Genomic DNA, 16,773 nt, shown 5'->3' with positions numbered 1-16,773 from the left:
AAAAAAGGCAGGTTACAGAACAGTATGTACAGTATGATCTCATTTCTATTTAAAATGTATATGTGACTGTGCATTGAGAAAGATCTGAAGCTACATCTGAACCTAATAAAAAATAATTTTTTTTAAAAAAAAGGAAAAAGATCTGAAGGATAAACAGCAACTGTTGGTAGGATTTACCTATAGGTATGTATGTATCCCTATAAGAATATAGGTATATAGGTATAAAGGAAGTGAGCTCCACGTCCCATGGGGTGTGCAAACCAGGACTGGTTGTCCCTTATTCAGGGATGCTGCGGAAGGGATTTCCAAATCCCTCGAAGGTACCTCGGTTCCCCTCTTAGCCCTGAGAATCTCTGAGAGAGGGGAGGTCAGGACTGGGAGAAGAATCCACCCCTAAGGGGAAAGGGTTAAGTGGGGATGGTGTTCCTGTGGGCGGGCTCCGCGATCGGCAGCGCCGGGCTCTGTTAGCCAAGTCTGAGCATCTCGGAGGATGCGGCGCGGCGAGCGACTGCAGGGACGCGCGCAAGGTGAACGCGGGGGCTGCCGGCGCGGCGCCCAGGTGAGGAGCTGGCCCAGGGAGGGGGCGATGGCGGGGCCCAGGCAGGGAGCGTGGCCTGCAGCCCCCTTTCTGGGCACGAGCGGCAGGGCCTGCACCAGCGCCCACCCCCACCCGGGACACTGCGGGAAGGCGCGGAGCCAGGGGAGAGGAGCCAGAGGAGGAGAGGTAACCCGAGATGGACCAGCTCCCGAGGCTGCCCTGCGGCGGCCCTCGCCCTGCCCCCAGGCCGGCCTCTCCCTAGTCCCTAGGGAGGGAGATGCCCCCTATCCCTCACCCCAGCGCCCCTCCAAAAATCTCTCCTGTAGCGGGAACCTAGGACTGGGCAACCCCCTTCTTGTCCACAGATGCCTACATCTCGTTTGAATTGAGGGTGGTGAGCAGATGGCATATGCTTCTCATTGAAGGCCTAACTCAACTGTCTGCTGGGAAAAGCTTTTGGATCCCCTGTTCAAAATGAGCCACTGCGGGTTTCACAACCCCTCGTGTGGTCATTGGCTGGCTGTGTGACCTTGGGCGATTTGCTAAACCTCTCTGAACCTCGCTTTCTTCCCCTATGAAATGGTTATACCCCCACCTGCTTGTGTTAGGAGGGTTGGATGAGATGGAGGGCAGGCAGCTAATCTTAGCGCAGGAGCCTAACTGGGTAAGTGCTCAGCACAGGAGCACTATTATTAACCAGGACATGTTAGTGGCCGTTCAGTCCTTCCTCCTCAGCTGGCCCCAACTCCCTACACCAACCGAGGCCTCTCTGTGGGTCCCCAGCATGTAGTTTGGGCTAGGAGCAGGGCCTGGGGCTCAGTGAATGTTTGAGAAATGAACTAACAGGACTTTGAGGCAGAATCTAAATGCAGTCTAGGGAATGGGTTTAAGGGATCTTTGAACCCCCTGAAATTGTCCACAACCTTTGATGAACCTGGGCATTCTCCTGGAGAGAGCACCTGGAGTTTTCGGTGGCTTCTCAAGGTGTATGTGAGCCACCAAGGATGCAGAACCAGGGGAGCTCTAGGCACACCTGCTTCCCAGAGAGGAAAGGAGCAGGGCCTCTGCCCCTAAACACACCCAGGCCTCTCCTCTCTCACGGTTGCTGTACCCCTGCCTCCGTCTCCTGGCCATGGGGTCCCTTCCTGCCTCCCTGGCTTAACTAGGGACTCTCAGGAAGAGGAACTTCAGGGCATATCTACCTGGGGCCAGGCATATGCAGGGGGCTGGAGACAAGAAACAAAGACGCAGATGCAGCCCTTGAGAAGCCCCAGGCCAGTGGAGGAGACAGGAGATTCCATCATGCTACCAGGATGATGAAGGAGTACAGGGGGTGTCAGGGAAAGAAATGTCCAAGCTGAAAAGAGCCACCACCATATCTTACAGATTTCTGGACTGGCCTCTCTCCCCCTTTTGAAGATTTTATTTATTTATTCATTTTATTTGAGAGAGAGCACACGAGTAGGAGTGGGCAGAGGGAGAGGGAAAGAATCTTAAGCAGATTCTGTGCTAAGCATGGATCCCAAAGTGGGGCTTGATCTTACAACCCTGAGATCATGACCTCAGCTGAAGCCAAGAGTCGGACACTTAACTGACTGAGCCACCCAAGGGCCCCTCTCTCCCTTTTAAAACACTTACCGGACCTTGTGGCCCCCATGCTTAACATCTGTGTTGGCTCCCTGAGATACTTAGAAGAAAATCCAGGTGCCTCACTGTGGCTTACAAGGCCTCTTGTGATCTGGTCCTACCTTCCTGATTTTATCTCCCTCTGCGACTTTCTCCTTCAATTGCTATGCTCCGGCCACACTAGCCTTTTCATTTCTTGAATTCATTCGTTCATTCTGCATCAGGGCCTTAGCACTTTCTGTTCCCTTTGCCAAATACTTTCCCCTCATATCTTCAAATAGCTGGCTCCTTCTTCTCATTCAGCATCTAGCTTAAATGTTACCCCAGAGAGACCTCCTGCTACCCACTGTGTAAAGTAGCCCCCATCCGTCTATCTCCTAACCCTGTTTTATTTTCTTCATAGCTCACCTTGTTTAAAACTATTCATTGTCTGTCTCTTACCCTAGAATGCCAGCTCCGTGAGGGCAGGAATCTTGTCAGTCTGTTCACTGCTTTATCCCCAGGGCCTGGCACATAGTATGCGTTCAAATTATTTGTTGAAATAGTTAAGGGGGCTGGTGGGAAAGAAAGCTTTCTGGATAAAGGGAAAAGTAAAAGGGCTCTAATGCTTACTAAACCCCTATTATGTGCCTGGCCTATAATGTGTTTTGTTGGGTAGGTCTTGTATGAGCTCCTTGGAGTTACGTACCCATTTTACTGATGGAAAAACCATGATTTGGAGAGGTGAAGTAACTCACCCAGGAAATGGCAAAGCTGGGATTCAAACCCGGGCCCCTGTCCCTCTCCCTCTCCACCTCTCTGATATTTGAGCCAGGCCTTCAAGAATAGGATTTCAGAGGGCATCTGGGTGGCTCAGTAGGCTATGCGTCCTAGAGTCCTGGGATCCAGCCCCACATTGGGGTGTCCCTGCTCAGCGGGGAGTCTGCTTCTCCCTCTCCCTCTGCTCCTCCTCTGCTTGTGCTCTCTCTCTCTCTCTCTCTCTGTCAAATAAATAATAAAATAAAATCTTTTTTAAAAAATAGTTTTTCAGCAAGTGAAGGAGAAGAGAGAGGGCATTCCAGGCTGATGGAACAGGAAGAGCAAAGGATTGGGGCATTGAAGAGCCCAGTGGGTATTGAAGGATAGGTGAGCAGCCTGGTGTGCCTTGGAAGGCTAGGAGAGGAACTTATATTCTTTCCTGAGGGTGGTGGGGAGCCACCGAAGGTTTTGAAGTAGGGCAAGTGGCATGACCAGCGATTTAAAGGTCATGACCAGGGTCGCCTGGATGGCACAGCGGTTAAGCGTCTGCCTTCGGCTCAGGGCGTGATCCCGGCGTTATGGGATCGAGCCCCACATCAGGCTCCTCCGCTATGAGCCTGCTTCTTCCTCTCCCACTCCCCTGCTTGTGTTCCCTCTCTCGCTGGCTGTCTCTATCTCTGTCAAATAAATAAATAAATAAAATCTTTTAAAAAAATAATAAAGGTCATGACCAGTTTTAAAAGGTCACTCTGGGTAGCATAAAGAGGTTGAACAGAAAGGGGCTGGGGGGAGGGGAGCTTCTTGTGTCTCTCCTCTTTCTTTCCCACCATCCCTCTTGTGGCAGCTATGGGCGCTCCCAATGCTCACATGTCATCCCCCTTCTCCTTTTTTTAGGCTCATCCAGTGAGGACTGGAAGTTGAGTGTTCTAGGCCCAGGCATCAGAGTGGACCATGGCTCCCAGCCCATGGGGCCGTGTTTGTGGCCCCCTGCTGCTGTTGCTGCTGCTGTCCCTGGGGGCTGGCCCTGCCCTGGGCTGGGGCCTTCCCAAGCCACTTGAGGACCCGGAACCACATCTGATCCCAGGAAACCACCCCCGGGGCCCGACGGGCACAGAGCCTCAGGCCCTCGACTTCCTCTGGGAAAAGTCCAGGGATGAGAGCCCCTGGAACTCCAATGTTCCCCAGACCCCTGCTAAGGAAGTACCCAGGGAGCCCGCAGACTCTCCCCTTGGCCCAGCCCTGCATGGACCTAAAGCATCCCATAGGGGTCAAAAAGAAGGACTCCCAGTAACTGATGACCTCCAGATTGCTCAAGGGTCAAGTTCTCATGGCTGGACAGGACCTCCTGACTCACAGGAGCCTATAGAGCAAGAAGCACCAGCCCCCCATCCAGGAGGCCTCCCCCATCTCACTTTCATCCCCATAACTCCCAGACTCCAACTTAGGATAGCCACAGTTCCTCCCTCCCCAGGGGCAGGGGAGCCTGGAGGCCAAATGGAGCAACGGCCACCCAGAGATGAGGGTCTGGTGGACAAAGCCAAGATCAAAGTCTCAGAGATATCCCCCTTAGAGCATCAGGGCCCTCCCCACACTCTTGCTTCCCACTTGGGCACTACCAGGAGGCCAGTGCTGGAAGAACAGGGTGGGGGTGAGGACTTCCAGGAGGCAGCTCGAGGCCCCCTCTTCACCCAACAGGATCTAGCAGTCCCTCATGTTGGCTTGGTATCCCCAGCTGAAGTAGCATCCTCTCAGGAGCCCGGGTCCCAACCAGACCTGGTATTGGCCAAAAGCCTTCCTCCTGCTGAGGAGCTGCCAGTTGAGCTCCCCAAGAAGACTGAAGGTGAAGAGAGCTGGGAAGTCAGTCTTCCAAGTCCCTCGCCCAAACAGACATCTGAGCTTCCTGATGTTAGGGGCTCACCAAGACCCCAGCCCTCAGGTCCCCCAGCCACAGAGACTCCTGATGGGCAGCCTAAACCAGGTGGGTATCAAAGTGAGGGTGCTGAGCAGTGCTGGGAGAGGGCAGTGTTCCAGGGTAGCTGGATGCCCCAGTTTGTGTGTGACCTCTGGTCCCTCTGGGTACTATTTTCCTCATTCTGGCAAATGAGGGTGATTATGCCTCCCTTTTGGGCTATTAGGCTTTGGGACTGCTGGAAGGTCAGGCAAAGTAATGACTGCTTTTGTTATTTCAGAGATAGCAGCAATGAATGGAGCAGATCCCATCTCCCCCCAGCGGGTGAGAGGAGCATTGGAGACCCCAGGTACCCCCAAGTCCCTCATCCCTGGCCCCTTGGACCCTGGCTCAGCTACAAATCGAACAGAGAGCCCTGTGGGGGCCCTGCAGCCAGGTGAGGGCATGGCTAGGGGTTTGGGGGGAGAGTGGGTACTCTGTCAAATAACTAAAAACCTGTGTGAGATATATGGGGGAAGTGAATGGGGACAAACACCTGCTTAAAGGAACTAACCAGGACCTCCTTCAAAAAACTCAGGATAATAAACTAATGCTCACTGGGTACTCTGAGACAAGTCATTTGCCCTTTTGGGGCTGGAATATTCTTAAATGTGACTTGGATGTATTTAGTGCAGTTTCTCCAATGCCCACAAATCAGTGGAAGAGATTTTTAAAAATTCCAATACCCAGGCCCCATTGCAAGGAATTCTGATTCACTTGGTCTCCAGGTGATTCTAATGGGCAGCCAATGCTGAGAACTGCTGGCATATTATTAGTAAAAGCGATAGGTCACATCGTTTAACATTATTGGGTGTTGGGTACTATGCTAAACACTTAATCCTCCTGAAACCCAATGAGGTAGGTGCTATTACCATCCCCATTTTATAGATGTGCTTAGAAAAGTTAAATAACTTCCCACCACACTAGAGAATGTGGAAAATCAAAAGCACATTTCAAAGGGCTATTTTGATATTGTTATTATTGCAGATGAAGCCGAGGAGTGGCCGGGGCGCCCCCAAAGCCATCCCCCAGCACCCCCAGTCCAGGCCCCCTCGACGTCACGCCGGGGCCTCATTCGGGTCACCACGCAGCGCGCCCTGGGCCAGCCACCCCCTCCGGAGCCCTCAGCCAGCTCCGTGGCATCAACCCCAGCCACCAGCCCCCCGGCCAATGCCACCGCACCCCCTCTGCGCTGGGGTCCCCTGCGGAGGGTGCTGAGCTTTTCCTGGGAGCTGCACGTCTATGGGGTCGGGGTGCTCTTCCTGTTGCCCGCATTGTTGGCACTGGCCTCCCTGGCAGCTGCGCCTTCCGGGCCCCGGCTGGCTCTGGTGGCGGCCGTGCTGGTACTCGTAGCATCTGGGCTTAGATCTGCCTACATGCTCGCGGACCCGTATGGCTCCCAGGCACGGCTGGGCTTACGCGCCGGCCTGGTACTCTACAACCTGCCCTTCCCCTTGCTGCTCACTGCGCTGGCGGCCCTCACCCTGCTCGGGCTGGGCGCAGGGCTGCCCCAGCAACTGCAGAACCCACTCCTGCTGGGAGCGTTGGCATTGGTGCACGGCGTGGGGTTGCTGACTACTGACCTGCTGTCGGTGAGGCCTGCGCTCAACCTCCTGGCTCAGGGCTTGTCGTGCGCCTGGGGCGCGGCCGTGTCTCTGGGCACGCTCTGCCTTTGCCGTCGCCGCCTGCTGGACGGGCCTAGGGGCTGGGACGCCAGCCCCGGCCCGCGGCTGCTGGCCGTGGCGGGCGCGCTGGGGCTGCTGGCCAGTGGCTTGCAGCTGGCGGCCGCGCTCTGGCTATACCCGGGCCCAGGTCGCGTGGGTCGCTTTTCGTGGGCCTGGTGGGGCGTCCACTTCTGGCTGCGCCTGCTGGAGCTGACATGGGCCCTCGCCCTGGCGCTGGCCGCTGTGGCCGCCGCGCAGCCCCGGCCGCCCACGGAGCATGCTTGCTGGGCTAAGTTGCTACGCCTGGCGTGCCCCACGCCCTCGGGCAAGAGCGAGGTGCCTGAGCGACCCAACAACTGCTATGCGGGGCCCAGTGGCGTCGGCGCAGGCGGCTTGGACATCAACAAGAGCCTCATCCGCAACCCGGCGGAGGGGGTGCCGCCTGCTACGTCCAGTTCAGGCGCCTGGGGCTCGGCTGCGTCTTTGAGCCGCGGCCCCCAGGGTGGCCCGGGACTGTCTCGCAGCAGCGTGGGGCCGGCGCCGTCGATGAGCGAGCTGGACCTAAGGCCGCCATCACCCATCAACCTGAGCCGCAGCATCGACGCCGCGCTCTTCCGAGAGCACTTGGTGCGAGACAGCGTATTCCGGCGCTGTGGCCTGCGCGGCCTGGCCTCCCCGCCGCCTGGGAGCGCGCTGCGACCACGGCGGGGCAGCCACCCCGATGCCGAGCTCGACGGCGTGGGCTCTTCCCTCCTGCGAGGCCGATGCCGGTCTCTCAGCGACGTGCGCTTGCGCGGCCCGGTCCCACCACACGTCGCGGATGACCCTGAGGGGGTGGCTTCTCGCAGCTCCATGGACAGCTTTTCCCGGGGCTCGCTCAAGATCAGCTGGAACCCGTGGCGTCACGGGCTGTCATCGGTGGACAGTCTGCCCCTGGATGAGCTGCCCAGCACGGTGCAGCTACTGCCTGCCCCAGCCCCTGCCCCGCCCCCCGCCCGGCCCGGGGAACCTCAGAGCGAGGCCCAGCCTCGCTGCAAGCCCGGGGACTCCCGCAGCGCCTCCAGTGACACCATTGAGCTCTGAGGGGTCCAGGAATGCAGGACCAGGGCCCCACCCTCTATGGCCATATGGCCTGGCCCATTGGGACAGCTGAACATTTGAAAAACTGGCCACCCCTGGAAACAGCCGGGCATGAACCTACCCTGTTTGTTTTTTTAAAATACCTGTTTTTTCTCCCAGCAGGTATTTTGCACAGAGGCTGTGACTTACGCGGAATACAGGGTGGACATGCATGGATTTGGGTGTGGGATATGGGGTCCATGTACCCCCAGACACCCCTCCAGACTCCCCAGTGTGGAGAGATGAGGCTTGCTTGTCCAGACTGACTGTCCTCTATGTGCCAAAGAAATAAACCCTTAGCAGTTGGCTCATGCCTCCCTCTGGCCATGCCAGGATCCTGATCAGAGAAGTGTTAGCAGTCCCTGCCCCCCAGCAATTCCAAGTCCTGTGTATGGTGGGGAGGGGAGGACTTAAAAAGAAGAGGGCACTTGACCCTAGGAGGCTTTAGGACTAATGGCTACCAATATTTTATAGCACATCTGTCTGTCGTGCACTGTCCAGCTCTTCACGCCTATCATCTCATATTAAGCCTGAGTGGAAAGCATTATCATGCCCATTTTATAGAGAGGAAGTTCAGAGAAAAAGTCATTTGTCCAGGGTCCTTTGGCAAATGGTAGCTGGCACTGAACCCAGGAAGTTCCACCCCAAAGCCTGGTTCCTCCATCCCTCTTCTCCTAACACTGCTTTAGGACCAAGCCTCTCTGTCCTCCCTCTACTGCTCCTCCGTCAGGGTAACCCTTGATTTCCCAGGGTTTTAGAAAATGTCCCGAAGGGTGGCGCTCTCAGTAGCTCAGGCCAACCCATGGGGAGTAGGAGGCAGGTAGTAAGACTGAAGCTTCTCTATTTTCCAAGACCTTTATTTCCTGAGATGAATAAATAATCAGTGGCTGAGGGGCAGGGGCGAGAGTACGGAACAGGAGCTGGCAGCATGCAGCTGGCAAGAGGGGGCTGTGATGGGCCCACCCCTGGAAGGAACCCCCCTCGTCCTGGGCAGGGGCCAAAGCCCTTTAGCAGCCACCACAAGGAAAAATTCACACACGTGAAGCCTGCCCAGTTCCCCCAGGGCCAAGATCTCATGGCATCCCTATTTAGAGTTTCTTTTTCACCCCAAGGGCCTCACCTGCCCAGGCCTGGTGGGTAGGACGTGCTTACCCCACTCAAAAATAAAGCAAGCTGCCTCAAGTGTCCAGGCAGGAGAGAGGCCTGACCTCTGGGGACAGCCTGGATGGGAGGAGATCCTGCAGGTGTGGCAGAGATTATCTGCCCTTGATGAAGCCCTCCAGCACACGGTCACTGCGCTCTGACAACCAGTAGCCGGTCATGGCTGCCACAGCCCCAATGAAGATGGCGGTGAAGACCAAGTCACCCTTGGCGGCCAGCGTGGCCAGCGCACAGATGATGACCCCAAAGAACATCTGCTGCAGCACCACCAGCTCGTCCTCTGTCACCTCGGAGAAGAAGCCTGCTGACTCTGAAGAACAGGAGAAGCGCCTGTTACTCGTCCCCTATGCCTGGAGCCGCCCACATACCTGCGTGCCTGGCCCACGATGTCATATACTGCTGAGAACAACTCCGACGGGGGCACTCACTGGCCCTGTCTCACTAAGTGGGAAAGGGAGGCTCAGAGAGGTGAAGAGGTGTGCCCAAGGCCATGGGGCGGGCAAGTCGGACAGAGCATGTGTTCTAGCCCAGCTCCAGAGCCAGACTGCCTGGCTTTGACTCCCAGCTCTGTGACCTGCTTGTCACGTGGCCCTGGGCAAGTTATTTCATCTCTCTGCAACCTAGTTTCCACTATGTAAAATGGGGATGAGAATAATACCAACAGCACTGGATTTGTTTTAGAAGTGAAAGAAGTTAATCCATGCAACATGCTTGGAACAGCATCTGACACACAGGGAGAGCCGTGCAGGTGGTCCCTATTGTCATCACTGTGATTATCCTTCATCTCATCACACCTACGGCCTGCAACCTGCAACCGCTCTCAGCAGCCCAGGGCAAAGACTGGCCCCACTGGATAGATAAGAATGGAGGTAGGGTGATTTGACACCAAGAATGATTTTCTTTCTACCTTGGGAGGTGTGAGGTGGCTAAAAGTCAGCCTGGAGATAGGATGAAGGGTTTGGGTCTCAGTGCAGCCTCACGGGGGTGGGGGCGGGGTGGCCGTGGGGATGGGGCTGGGCCTGTGGTTGCCTGGAGTAGGGGCTTGTCTGCCCTCCTCAGGCTTCTGGGGACCGCTAGGGGGCTCACCTGGGATCTGCTCCTTCACACAGATGCCCTCAATCTGTTTGTAGCCCTCGGCACAGACACAGCGATAGCTGCCCTCCGTGTTCTCGCACTGCTGGTTCTCTCCTGGACACACCTCTGTCTCACACTCGTCTACATCTTGAGAGAGGGTAAGGCGGGGTCAGGCTGCCACTGCCAGGGTCCCACATATAGTGGCCCTGACTCCCATCTCGGTCACATCCAGACACTCCCCTCTGCCCTTGCCCAGACAACCTTCCACCCCCCCTTCCTTCCCCTGCCCTGTCCATATCCTCCCAACGGTTTTCAATTCATGGTGGGCAAGGCACTGCACGCTGTCTGTGCCCCGCTGGCAGGACACTCACCGAGACACTTGGAGCCCACCTGCTGGTAGCCAGGGCTACACTTCTTACAGCGGCCTGGCCCTGCCCCCATGCAGCCCAGGCAGGCCTTGGCACAGTCTGGAGAAGGGAGAGGAGAGACAAGGGTGAGAGCTGCCCTTAGCCCCAGGGCGGATTATGGAGGGGGAAGCCCGGCTCCAGAAGAGGTGGGGGGGTTCTGGTGCCAGAGAAGGCAGAAATTTGAGGCAAAAGGCATGGAGCAGCACTTCCTACCCTCCCCACCCCCCTCCCCTACAGGACTGGCACTTACCTCGGCACTCATAGGAGCCCTCTGTGTTCACACAGAACTGGTCGGCTCCACAGCTGGCTTGCTCTGTGCCACACTCGTCGATGTCTGCAGAGAGGCCGGCAGGGCGGGAATTTCAATTCCTATTGCACTAGCCGGGAAGCCGAGGCAGGGTTGTTGGGGAATGGACCTGCCCACACTCCGACATGGGCCAGAGACCACAGGCTGTGTGCCCACACGGACGAAGAGGTGCAGCTGGACTTTGGGCTGCCCGGCTAGAGACTACGCTTTCCAATCTGCCTTGCAGCTAAGTGTGGCCTGGAACTGAGTTCTGGCCAACAGGATGTAAACAGAAGTGATGTGCTCACTTTTAGCTTGGCCTTAAAACAACGGAATTGGACTCCTCCGTGCACGTTCTTCCCTTTCTAACTTCCTGAGTGTCAGGTCTTGGAACGTGGAGGTAGCTGTACCCCAACCTCAAACAACAGAAACATCCCAAGGGGACGGCCACATGGTGACAGGCAGTACTGGGTCCCTGAATGATTGTGACAAGCAGAAGTTCCTTGCCAGCCCGGACCACTTGTTTTGAGACTGTGATAGGAGGTAAAAATAAAGCTCTATATTCTTTAAGCCACAGTCTTTGGTGATCTTTTTGTTATGGCAGCTTAGCCTTTACCCTCGTGTATATAAATCGCAGGACAGAGACCAAACCAAGTCTTGAACCCAGGCTTCCTGACTCCAAGGTAAGTATTTTCATTTCCCTGGCTACCCTTCCTCAATTTTCAAGACTCGGCCTAAGTGATACCTCCTCCAAGAAGCCTTTCCTGATTCCCCACCACCGCAGAGCTGGCTCAGGAACATCCCTAACTGCACAACGATCAGTCTGTACTCTAACTGCCTGGTTACCCTTCCGCCTGTCCAACCTGGCTGAGCTCTCCATGAAGATGGGGACTGTGCTGGTCTCGGCCAGAGATGTGCGTGTGTTGATGGGGACCACCTCCCCACACCTATGGCAGGGCCTCACTCACCTACACACTTGAGGTGATGCAGGGCCCAGCCCTTCTTGCACTGTAAACAGTTCGATTCCTCAGGTCCCGAGCAGCGGGCACAGGGGCCAAAACAAGCTGGGTGGAACGGGGAAAGTGTGAGGATGGGCAGGCAGGCACCCCATCTGCTCCTGCCCAGCCCCACGCCTCTTGGCTACCTACCCGAACATACCAGATGGCTTGCGTTGCGCTCTGCCTCAAAGTAGCCGAGGCCACACTGGCCACAGGCCTCGCCCCTGTAGCCGGCTTGGCAGTCACAGTGCCCGCTGCCCCCTCGAGTCCCTTCCCCTTCACACTGCCCGTAGCCACCGCAAGGCTTCTCTGTGCCCCCAGGACAGGCTGTGGGCAGACACCAAACCAGGTAACATCACAAATACAATCGTGAATACAGAGAATATTCCCCCATATTATTAAACACTTTTGGAGACGAAACTTAATTTTAATGGCAACATTAACAGTTTGTGTGACATGTATTTAACCAATACCTCCTGTGCAACAGATTATTTACAAATCTTTCCTTTTATAAACACTGAATTAATCATCTTTGTCACTAACTCCCTTTTTCGTTTGTTTCAATTTGTTTATTTTTTATTCTTTGTGTCACTAAGTCTATATCTGAAGTTTCCAGAGAGATTTTCCTAAAAGGGGCTGGTAGTTGGTTCAGCTCCTCCCTCAGGACTATGTGTAGAAAAAGGTGACAATGGGGGCTTCAGGGCAGCACCTGCCTGTCCCTAGGAAGGTCACCTTAGTCCAGGGGATGGGCCTGATCTGATCCAGGCATGGGAAATGGGGGTGAGGCTGGGGGCATTTCTCACATGCATGATAAAAACCACAGTCCCAACTGACTGCCTAGCCCTGTTATGTTTTTCTCACAGCCACTTCCCACTGATCTGCTCATCTCAACAGCCCTGTGAGGCAGATAACTAAGGTCCAGAGAAATTATCTGAGCAACCTGAGCTCATGCCACCAGCTACAGGACAGAGCCAGGACTGGATCTCTGGCCTCGCCAGTCCCCTCTCATCCCCTGAGAGGAGCTTGAAAACTCACGAAGGCAGGAGGGCCCGAAGGTGCCTGCGGGGCAGCAGAGCTTCAGGGAATCTGAGCAGAGCCACTGGAAGAGATCTGGGGCTTCCTGCTGCCTGAAGGGGTTGGGGGGGTGACAGTAAGGGGGGCTGAGATAGTGCCAGAGGTGCTGCCCACCTCCCCAACCTCCCAAAGAATCTGTGACACAACCCACCTTGGGTATAAGACCCATAAGGCTACCTGACCAGCACCCTCTCCCCACTTGGCAGAGGAGTAAACTGAAGCTCCGAGTGAGAACGTGGGTCCCCCCACAAGTCCTTGGCAGATTTAGGTTTGGAAGAAGAAGCCAAACCAGGACACAGACCCAAGCATACAACCCCCTCCTTTACCACCAGGCCCTGCCTGTGGTGCCCTCCCTGGGAAGGCGCCCAGCAACTCACTTGTGAAACCACCAGCTCTCCACCAGTTCCTCGCTCAGCTCCAGCAGGCGGTGGCACTCGAAGTCCGACTTGCTGCACACGCTCTCGAGCACCTCTACCAGGCGGGTCTCACTGACCAGACAGGGCGGGGGGGGGTGGTAGGACTATATTCTACCCCATCCACCACCCTCCTTTAAGGTCTCCTCTCCCACCCCTCTCATGCCATGACATCAAAGGAAAGGCCACAGGGCATAACGGAAGGGGTACTGATTTGGGGAGCTTTCTGACTCCCAGTACCTGGGTTTGAATCTAGTTGAGTGACTCAGGCAAGTCACTTAACCTCTCCTGAACCTCTGTTTTGTCATCTGTAAAATGGAGACAGTATCTGCCCTGCAGATTTGTTGTAGGATACCTCAGTTCCTGCATTTGCATGATGGAATATAATATCCTTGCGGGGTATATGGGATTAAAAATACATCACATAACAAGTGTTGGCAAGGATGTGGAGAAATTAGAACCCTCCTATGTTGAAGATGGGAAAGAAAAATGGTGCAGCCACTGTGGAAAACGGTTTGGCAGTTCCTCAATGGGTTAAACACGGAATTACCATATGAATCAGTAATTCCACTCCTGGTTATATACCCCAAAGAATGGAAAACAGGTGTTCAAACAAAAACTTGTACACAAACGTTTGTAGCAATACTATATACAACAGCCAAAAGGTAGAAACAACCCAAATGTTCAACTGAAGAATGGATAAGCAAAATGTCGTAAATCCATACAATGAAATATTATTAAGTTTTAAAAAGGAACAAACTACTGATATATGTTGTATTATGGACGAACCTCGAAAACAATACACTAAATGAAAGAAACCAGACACATATAGGTTTCTATGGAATCAGCAAATCCACAGACACAGACAGCAGAATAATGGTTGCCAGGGGCTGGGGGAAGGGGAGAATGGGAGTCACTGCTTAATAGGTATGGAGTTCCTTTGTGGGGTGATAAAAATGGTCTGGAATGAGACAGTGGTAAAGGTTGCAAAACACTGTAAATGTACTAAATGTCTCTAGTGGTAAATTTTACGTTATATATATTTTACCATGATAAATTTTTTCTAAATACGTATACACACACACACATATTTTATGATTTTAAAGGGTCTAACACGTGCCTGGCATATGGGATGAGAGGACTTAAAAAACAAAAACCAAACAAACAAAAAACAGGAGCCATTATACAGCTAGAAGTGCCCTTCAGGTTATCTTGACCAATCTCTTCATTCTTAAATGAGGAAACTGAGGCCCATTAAGGGAAAGGAAAATGACCAATGTTACATAATAACAAAACCTTTCGTTTCTAGTGGGCATCATAGTTTAATCCTTACCACAATCCTATGAAATAGGCAAAGCAAGTATTAATATCTCCATTTCACTGATGAGGAAACTGAGGCTCAGAGAGGTTAGGTGACCTTCACAAGGGTACAGAGGGTCAGAACTGACAACCAGGTCTGTCTAACTCCAAGTCTTCCTGATTCGTTCTCCTTTACTTAACTTTGAAGAGTGGGAGGGCCTAGGACTCAGGCCCTTCGTCTCATGGTCTCATTTCATCCCACGGCTTTATAATACTGACTATATGCTGATGACTCCCAAATTCAGGTTTCCAGCTCCCACTCTTCCCCGAACCACAGCCGCCTAAATCTAACTCTACTTAGCTGTTTAATGGACATCCCAGCCCAGTATGTTCAAGGAGAACACCTAATCCCACCCCTCCCCTAAATCCTCTCCTGCCTCAGCTTTACCCATACCAGAAAACAGCTCCACTATTCACCCAGTTGCCCAGGCCCAAAACCGAATACTTTTTATTCTTTTTCTCTCCCACCCCCCTAATGATTCCTTCATCAAGCCCCATCAGTCCATGTGCAAAACATACCCACAATTTGACCCATTCTCACCATATTCACCACTAGAGACCACACTAGCTCATGCTGCTGTCATACTTGGACTAGCCTCCCAAATGGTCTCCCTCCTTCCTCCTTCCTGGCCCCTACAGTCCTTTTGCTACATTGCAGTGAGTGATCTTTAAAAGGTATAAATAAGACCACATCACTTCTCGCTCCAAGCCTTCCAATGGCTTCCCATTACACCCAGAAAGAAATCTAAACACCATTCTGTGACCTTCAAAGCACTCTGGCTTCATGTTCTACCACTATCGTCTGCTTACTCCCATCCAGCCTCTTCTCAAATACACCAAGCTCAGTCCCACTCTGTCCAAATCCGTTCCCTGTCACATAGCTTGCTTCTTCACTTCAAGTTTGTGTTCAAATGTCACACCTTGAACTCCACGCCTCCCACCATTCTGTAGTCTACCCTGCTTTCCTGTTCCTTGCTTGATATGACATTATTTATTTACTTATTCACGGTCTGTCTCCTCAACTAGAATGTAAGCTCCTTGAAGATGGGGTTTGGCTTGCCTTCTTTACTGCCGTACTATAGATGTTCAGTGATATTTGTTGAATAAGTACTCCCCAAGACTCTCTAGGCCCCCACCAGTTGAGCAGAGATTGGGAGGTGAGGTATGCAAACCCACCTCTCCAGCCCCTTACCTGTCTTTGTATTTGGACAATTTCTCTTCCTCCCAGGCAGTATTTCCACCTCCAAAGTTGTCCCGAATTGTTCTCTCCAGGCCCTGGAAATGGAGAACATTAGTAAGAGCTAAGTACAGTGCCTGGCACATTCCAGCACTTCGGTATTTCACTGACCAGGAGACTGGGGCACAGAGAGGCAACCTGCCCAAGGTCATACAACTAGTAAGCAACCAAGTTGGTACTTGACTCATGCAGACTTGCATCCCAGAACTCCTCTCAACCTCTGTGCTGTCATGGTTGGGCCATCTCCCATCCCACAAGGCTGCTGGCGCACCCACCTTGTTGAAGCTGTCGACCAGTCCCCGGCAGGTATGACATGGATGGAGCTCAGTGGGGGGAGAAGCCTGGGGAGGCGGGGAGGGCTGGAGCCAGACGGGGCCTGGGAGGCTAAGGAAGAGACTCAGGCCCCAGAGAAGAGGTGGGACCAGGCCCCTCCGGGGCAGTGAGGCCATCTTTTCCCAAGCTGGGAACCTGTAGATAGAGGAAATGGGAATGACTCACTGGAGGAGCCAGGTGAGAAAGAAAAGAGTTGGTCCTGAGATGCCGCGGGTCTGGGAGCCCAGATCTGTGCTATTGTAAGGAGGCTAGACTGCGGGGGACGGCCGGGGCGGGGGAAGTGGTGAGGAAGGAGCCTGTTCTGAAATTCCAAGACGGGAATAAGTTATCCTCGTCACCGTGGAAGAGATGGCCTGAATCCTTAACAAGGGAGAGGTCAACTCATTGTTTTAAGGTCTGAGTATGGGTTATTAGGGCCAGGATCAGCGGAATTAGGGAGAATGGGTCAGAGTCCAAGTATTAGGGGAGTAGAGGCCGGATGGGCGGTCTCGGGGGGAGGAGTCCGGAACGGAACCCAGGTCTGGGGGGAGGAGCCCGGATCCGGATATGAAGAGAAGGGGGTCAGGTTCGCCGCCGGCAGGCTGCAAAGGCGCAGCCACTTGCAGGCAGGGGAGGATCCAGACCCGCGTAAGCTGCGTGGGAGGAAGAGAGGACCCACCCAGCCCGCGGGCGCCGACCGCTCCGTGTCCCCAACGCCGCAGCAGCCGCTGCCTGCGTGAGACGTGCAGCCTCCGCCGGCTCCGCAGCCTGGGGGGCGGGGCCCACACCCAGCCAATGGCGGCACTCCATGTGCCATTG

General features: G+C 54.2%; 2 protein-coding genes across 3 annotated transcripts; one reads left to right on the top strand and one right to left on the bottom strand.

Annotated features, from left to right (window-relative positions):
- The first annotated feature begins 430 nt into the window (after window positions 1–430).
- On the top strand, window positions 431–7,663 carry PRRT3 (proline rich transmembrane protein 3). Of its 2 annotated transcripts, none has more exons than XM_034658737.1 (4): window positions 431–559; window positions 3,797–4,880; window positions 5,092–5,247; window positions 5,838–7,663. In XM_034658737.1, the coding sequence occupies exons 2-4, from the start codon at window positions 3,854–3,856 to the stop codon at window positions 7,595–7,597; spliced, it is 2,943 nt and encodes a 980-aa protein (XP_034514628.1). In that variant the 5' UTR covers window positions 431–559; window positions 3,797–3,853; the 3' UTR covers window positions 7,598–7,663. The 2 variants fall into 2 exon arrangements, with proteins under 2 accessions (XP_034514628.1, XP_002925072.2); XM_002925026.4 differs by lacking the exon at window positions 431–559 and adding an exon at window positions 575–724.
- On the bottom strand, window positions 7,552–16,757 carry CRELD1 (cysteine rich with EGF like domains 1). The gene is made up of 11 exons (XM_019805750.2): window positions 16,634–16,757; window positions 15,918–16,110; window positions 15,598–15,680; window positions 13,011–13,121; window positions 12,595–12,686; window positions 11,710–11,886; window positions 11,530–11,625; window positions 10,526–10,609; window positions 10,240–10,335; window positions 9,881–10,015; window positions 7,552–9,104 (listed from the first exon to the last, which is right to left on the bottom strand). The coding sequence occupies exons 2-11, from the start codon at window positions 16,089–16,091 to the stop codon at window positions 8,890–8,892; spliced, it is 1,263 nt and encodes a 420-aa protein (XP_019661309.1). The 5' UTR covers window positions 16,092–16,110; window positions 16,634–16,757; the 3' UTR covers window positions 7,552–8,889.
- Between the last annotated feature and the right edge of the window lie 16 nt (window positions 16,758–16,773).

This window comes from Ailuropoda melanoleuca, chromosome 4, assembly GCF_002007445.2.
Source record: "Ailuropoda melanoleuca isolate Jingjing chromosome 4, ASM200744v2, whole genome shotgun sequence".
Taxonomy (NCBI): Eukaryota; Metazoa; Chordata; class Mammalia; order Carnivora; family Ursidae; genus Ailuropoda; species Ailuropoda melanoleuca.
The sequence above is the reverse complement of the archived record's forward strand: the minus strand, read 5'-3'. Positions and strand labels throughout refer to the sequence as shown.